The 6,286-nt window shown below is 48.0% G+C and overlaps 1 protein-coding gene across 1 annotated transcript; it reads left to right on the top strand.

Annotated features, from left to right (window-relative positions):
• The first annotated feature begins 961 nt into the window (after nucleotides 1–961).
• On the top strand, nucleotides 962–2,457 carry LOC133449195 (E3 ubiquitin-protein ligase TRIM35-like). Its single transcript, XM_061728325.1, has one exon. The coding sequence runs from the start codon at nucleotides 962–964 to the stop codon at nucleotides 2,357–2,359; it is 1,398 nt and encodes a 465-aa protein (XP_061584309.1). The 3' UTR covers nucleotides 2,360–2,457.
• The last annotated feature ends 3,829 nt before the right edge of the window (nucleotides 2,458–6,286 follow it).

Here is a 6,286-nt window from a genome sequence, read left to right as displayed (position 1 = left end):
CACCGGACACCCCCACCGGCTCTCTCCACCACCCCTAGTCAGTTCTCTTTCAGCACAAACCGACAATTCCGAGCCCAGTGTCCGAATTTTCCGCACCGAAAACAACTGTCGGCAACTCCTCCATCCCGGCCCCCCTTTCTGCGTCCTCGGCCTCTCTCCCGCCCCTGGCCACGGCTTTCTCCCCTTCCTTCTTCCCACACTCTGTAAACTTTGTGCCAGTCCTCTTTATTCAGCAACCTGTGGTGGGTTGGCAGCACAACAGGACGCAGAAGCAGCGTGTCCAGTGCCCTGCTGCTGCGGCTCCAGAGTCGGGAGGGGCTCAGTGTAGGCGGGGAATTGATGGTGAGTCTTTCCAGCACTCTCCTCATCGTTTTGATATCCACTTGCAGCATCTCCTGAGATGCTGGAGAAATGGGGGATGGTATTGGGGTTGTGGGCAGTGGGGGGTAAAGGGGCGCAACTGGTTGAGGTCCACAACTTTGAGCCGCCGCGTCGACAATGGAGGCAGAGAACATGGTCCACTCGGACTCGATGTCCCCCGCCTCCCCCGGGATCTGAGAGCTCTCTCAAAGGTGAGAGTTGAAGATGTCCCTGACAGAGGGCTCGGCCAGACGTTCCCAACAGACCCTCACAATCCGTTTGGGTCTGCCCGGTCTGTCCAACCTCCTCCTCCGCCAGCGCATCCAACTCACCACCAGCTGGTGATCAGTTGACAGCTCAGCTCTTCTCTTCACCTGTTTATAAAATAATCAGTGATGTGAAAAAACTGGTTCATGCTGGATTAGTCTGGTAAAGTGAGTCACACACACACTGGAGTTTTAATGAAGCTCCACCCACTCTAACTCCGCCAGGAAACCAGTCGGTCCAGATTCCTGACTGACGACGATGCCCTCAGACACCAGAAATCCTCAGAAGTCAAAGTAACTGACAGTCTGAACCGTCAGTGTCGCCCGGAGAGAACATGGCCTCCAGCTTGGAGGAAGACCTCTCGTGTCCCGTTTGCCAGGACATTTTCAAAGACCCGGTCGTCCTGTCGTGCAGCCACAGCTTCTGCCGGACCTGCATCCAGTCGTTGTGGGCGGAGAAGGAAACACGACCGTGTCCGTGCTGCCAGAGGAATTCATCGAGGACCGAGCCTCCTCGCAACCTGGCGCTGAAGAACCTGTGCGAGGCCTTTCTGAAGGACGGGGGGCGGCGGGCGGCAGCAGGGTCCAAGCACATGTGCAGCCTGCACGGTGAGAAGCTCAAGATCTTCTGTCTGGACCACCAGGAGCTGGTCTGCTTGGTCTGCCGGGACTCCAGGACTCACAGCAACCACCGGTTCAGACCCATCGACGAGGCGGCCCAGGATGTCCGGGAAGGGCTGCAGAGAGACCTGACACCCCTCCGGGAGAAGCTGACAATCTTCCAGCAGGTGACGGGGGACTGCATCTCCACGGCAGAATACCTCCAAGTCCAGGCCCGGGACACCGAGAACAAGATCCGGCAGCAGTTTCAGATGCTTCACCAGTTCCTGGATCGGGAAGAGAAGATGAGGGTGAAGACGCTGAGGGAGGAGACGGAGCAGAAGAGTCGGGCGATGAAGGAGAAGGTGGAGGCTCTGACCCGGGACATGGACGCTCTTTCAGACACGATCAGAGCGACGGAGACGGAGCTGAGAGCCGGAGACGTCTCGCTGCTGCTCAACCACAAGGTGGCGACCCAGAGAGTCAAGCAGGGCCCAGTTCTGCAGGACCCGGAGCCGGTTCCAGGGGCTTTGATAGATGTGGCCAAACATCTGGGAAACCTGACCTTCAACATCTGGAAGAAGATGAAGGACATGGCGCGCTACAGTTCTGTGATCCTGGATCCAAACACCGCCGACCCAGAGCTCGTCGTGTCTGACGACCTGCTGAGCGTCACATTCGGGGGGTCGCGAGATCTGCCGAGCAACCCGAAGAGGACCAGGTTTCCCGGCACCGTCCGGGGCTCCGAGGTGGTGAAGTCAGGGATTCACAAGTGGGGCATGTATGTTGAAAACAACGCCGACTGGGAGCTGGGAATGCTGGAAGACGATGGTGGCGACACAGCGGAGCCGCGGCGGTGGAGGATTTCACTCAAGGACGGTAGATACAAGGCGTTGGCTGGATCGGGCTCGGAGAAACACCTGCAGGTGGGGAAGCCCTGGGGGATCTGGGTTCGTCTGGACTTCAACCAGGGGAAGCTGTGGTTCCAGGATATTGACACAAAGACAGTCGTGCACACCTTCACTCACACGTTCACGGGCGCGATGTTTCCTTACATGTACACCCGGAGCTCATTCCCACTGAGGATCATGGCAGCCCAGGTTTCCGTGACGACACCAGGTTTGGAAGATTAGGAGGTGGGGCCAGACCCTGAACCCCGAAGACGAGTCAACATCCCCTGGAAGGTCGTATCATCGTCCGCCTCGTTTGCATTTGACGTTTTTGTCTGACTTGTGGACTTGTGGACTTGTGGACTCTGACTGGGACTCGTTCAGCTCCAGCGAGTCTCAGCGTTTCAGTTCCAGATTAAAATGTTGGCTGATTTGTGAACGTGAATCCAGATGTTTGAAAGATGTTTCTGCATGATGATCTAACAGTAACTCATGATGATTGATAATGATGATTGATCATGTGACTGGTGACGGGACCGTTGTCTCAGACAATCCTGTAAATATTGATGACTGATGTCTGATAAACAATCACAGCTACTCTATGTAGAAATACCACGTCTGACCTCATGGGGGCAGCGATCACGAAACAAAGTCGTGTTACAAGAGAGGTCGGACCAGACGAGAACTTGAAAAACCTGTTTCCTTGTTTCCTTAAACTTAAACTTAAAACTTAAACTTTATTTATTTATATAGCACCAAATCATACAGTATGAATGCAACACATGGTGCTTTACACACAGAATAAAATAACAATCAGAAAACACAATTTAAAACATCCCATACGACCCCTACCCCCACCCCCCACGCGTACACACACACTCACTCACACTCATACACATGTGCACACACACACACACACACACACACACACACACACACACACACACACACACACACACACACACACACACACACACACACACACACACACACACACACACACACAGTAAGTGGACTGGTGACATGGCTTAGCACTAACGATCCAGGTGAGGGAAAACACTACCTATGGGTGGCCGTCCACACTGAGAAGCTCCACCGACCACGACCACAAGGAGCATCGCCACAGAGACCCCCCCAACCCGGACAGACCAGGGCAGACCCCACACAGAAGGTGGAGCCCCCCCCAGCCACCCAGGCCTGAGGGATCCCCATGACACGACACCCCCATGGGCGGAGCAGGCACACCTCCCAGTGTGGACGACCCCCCTGAGGAAGCACTGGAGCTAAAAACTAAAGGATTAAAAGAAAGTAAAAAATGCATAAAAGTGTAAAATTTTAGAGAAATCTATACAAAACTTAAGATGAATAACAAATAACATAAAATAGAATAAAAGTCATTAAAAATGGATTAAAGGTTTAAAGATAATAAAAGAGCTAAATAAATAAACACAATAACTAGATGAAAAGACTAGGTAAATGAGATCAGAAAAAGCCAAACTAAAAAGGTGTGTCTTGAGCCTCCTTTTAAAAATATCAACGTTCTCTGCGGCCCTTGTTTCCTTGTTTCCTCGTTCCCTTGTTTCCTCGTTCCCTTGTTTCCTCGTTTCCTCCTTTCCTTGTTTCTTTGTTTCCTTGTTTGTTAGAAGTGAGAGAAAGAACAGGTCTGGGAGGACGGTTGGGACACGCCCACCTTGTGTCAATCCCAGACCTGTTTTAGCTTAGCTGACCCGGCTGGTTGCCATGGAAACACCATAACTATCAAAGCTACCCTGGGACAAAGGTTGGGTTGCAGTCGGGTCCGCTTCCCGGCGGCTGATTGGCTGGAAGTGTCCTGAGATGATCGGCTGATCGGCTGATTGATCCCCACTCACCAGTAGATCTAGATCTCCCCCACCTGGTCAGATGTGGTACTGCTACAAGAAGAGTCTTAAATGGTGCCGGTAAAACTTGGTGGTTGAGGGAAATAAAATAAAAATATTAAATCTTTTTATTTTTTAAAAATAAAAGATTTATGTACTTTTAAAACTGCCGTAATAATATAATTTACCTTTGATATAATTTACCTTCTTTGAGAGGTGAAATTCACTTTGACTTTGGACAGCAGGGAGTTATATAATATACATATATATTTGGTATTTGGAGCTAGTTGTTTTTGCAGTGATTTATAAAGGTTGTGGATGAAATTAAATAAATGGAAACATCTTGATCAGGAGTATGTTGATTATCTTCAACTATCCAGATAACAACAATAACAACTGATAACTGACTTCACATGTGTTAATAGCTCAATTGTAACTAAGACAATTTCTTTAAACAATTATTCTTCATTTGAGCATCATTTTGTTTGTATTGTAATGGGAAATTTTGGTTTAACAATGTTTACACAAATCCTGTTTTCAAGTGAACATTCCTTGGCGAGGTCATGCTCCTTTGACACAGAGTCTAGCACGGTTGCCATGGGCGATATTTTGTCTACTTGTTCCCAGCCTGCCCACTATAAGATAGCGTGTCTCTAAACATCTTCAGCTCACTCAGGACTGACTGTTCGTCTGATCTGTTGTACTGTGTGACTCCATTCATGAATGTTTCTCTTTTCATTAAAACTTAAGAAAGACAGGTGACGTGTCAGGATATTCTTTTTTGAACACTTTATTGAATGAACAACAATTTTTGCCACCACAGTATCAATCCACCTGTTTTATGTATCAGTCTACAGGCCACCCAAGCTTCCTTCCTGTTTTATTCAAGAGTTTTCAGAATTTTTATCATCAATATATTCCGAATACCATTTTATTAACTGGTGACTTTAACCTGCACATCGATGACAACAGGGATTATTATGCAAATTAGTTTTTAAATCTTCTTAACAGTATGGATTTTAAACAACACGTGGCACAGCCTACCCACAACAGTAGACACACCTTAGATGTGATCAAACCTCTGGCCTGTCGACTGGTGGGTTCTCTGTTGTTCACCTGGCTATGTCCGACCACTATTGTGTAGTTTTTAATATCACCAGTTTTATCCAACGGGAAGCCCCAGTGAGAACTATGAAGAAACGGCATATAACTTCTGAAATGGCTGCAAATTTTCTCAACATTTTACACCACACCCCTGGGCAGTTTTTACCTGCATGGTGTGATTTTATTGGTGATCATTTTAACAGCAAACTGAAGTCAGCCATTGATGCTGATTATTTAAAAATAATACATTAAAAGCTAGAACTAGAGTAATGGGTGGGGGCGCTAGAGAGATGAGAGCAGTGTAGACGTGTTTTTTGGAGCTCCTCATGGTACACCATATCTTACTATTTAAAACCGCTTTTTGAACACTTGACTCTTTTTTTTCGTCGACATATAGTTCTGTTTTACAACACCATCGTGTGGAATGCAAAAATGCCCCCTAAAGGTGCAAGAGGAGGAAAAGCAGTGGCTAATGCTAGCCCCGTTCAAGCTAACGAGAAATCGCCAAGCAAACTACTTGGTGACATAGGTGCCGGAAGTGGGGGTGCGGCAGGGGCTGCAGCACCCCCTGGAAAAATTGAAATGACAATAAAAGATTATAAATATATAAATATTTGTGGTTGCTGTTTCTGTTCCACAACATTGTAAGCCACATTTGAGATGAAGGCTGAATATAGGGGTAATTTTAATTAAAAAAATGAAAAGTAGCCAGTCACACCCCCCTAGTCTGCGGACCGCTCAGGTGATCAGAACCGCAAATGTTGTTTTTAAACATCCGCATTTTTGTCCGCCAATTACAAATGCACAGCCAGCAGCGCTCCTTTCAAAACACAACACAAAGCTCCAAGTCAAGACCAAGATGGATATACGTTCATTTTTTAAACCAAAAGAGAAACAGACACAAAACATTGCCGAAGCTGCTGAGAGCGACTGCACCGCTGCCCTGGCTGCAGCCACCGCGTCAGCGACCCCCCCCAGTGTCTTAACACCGGCTCACCTGATGGTGCAGCCGGCCATATGAGCAATGATGACCCGGGAGGAGGAGGAGACTGCACTGCCGGTAATATTGGTCAAATTATGCTCAAATCATTGTTATGCAACTGTTTTGGGTGAAAAAAAACTTCAAAATTTTCGAGGATTCCTCCCTGTATGTAGCTTCACCAAATATTTTCTGTCACCCGCCGCCTATGTGACTATGATAATAATT

Source organism: Cololabis saira, chromosome 8 (assembly GCF_033807715.1).
Source record: "Cololabis saira isolate AMF1-May2022 chromosome 8, fColSai1.1, whole genome shotgun sequence".
NCBI lineage: Eukaryota > Metazoa > Chordata > Actinopteri > Beloniformes > Belonidae > Cololabis > Cololabis saira.
Note: the sequence above shows the minus strand (reverse complement) of the source record. Positions and strands in the feature narration are given on the sequence as shown.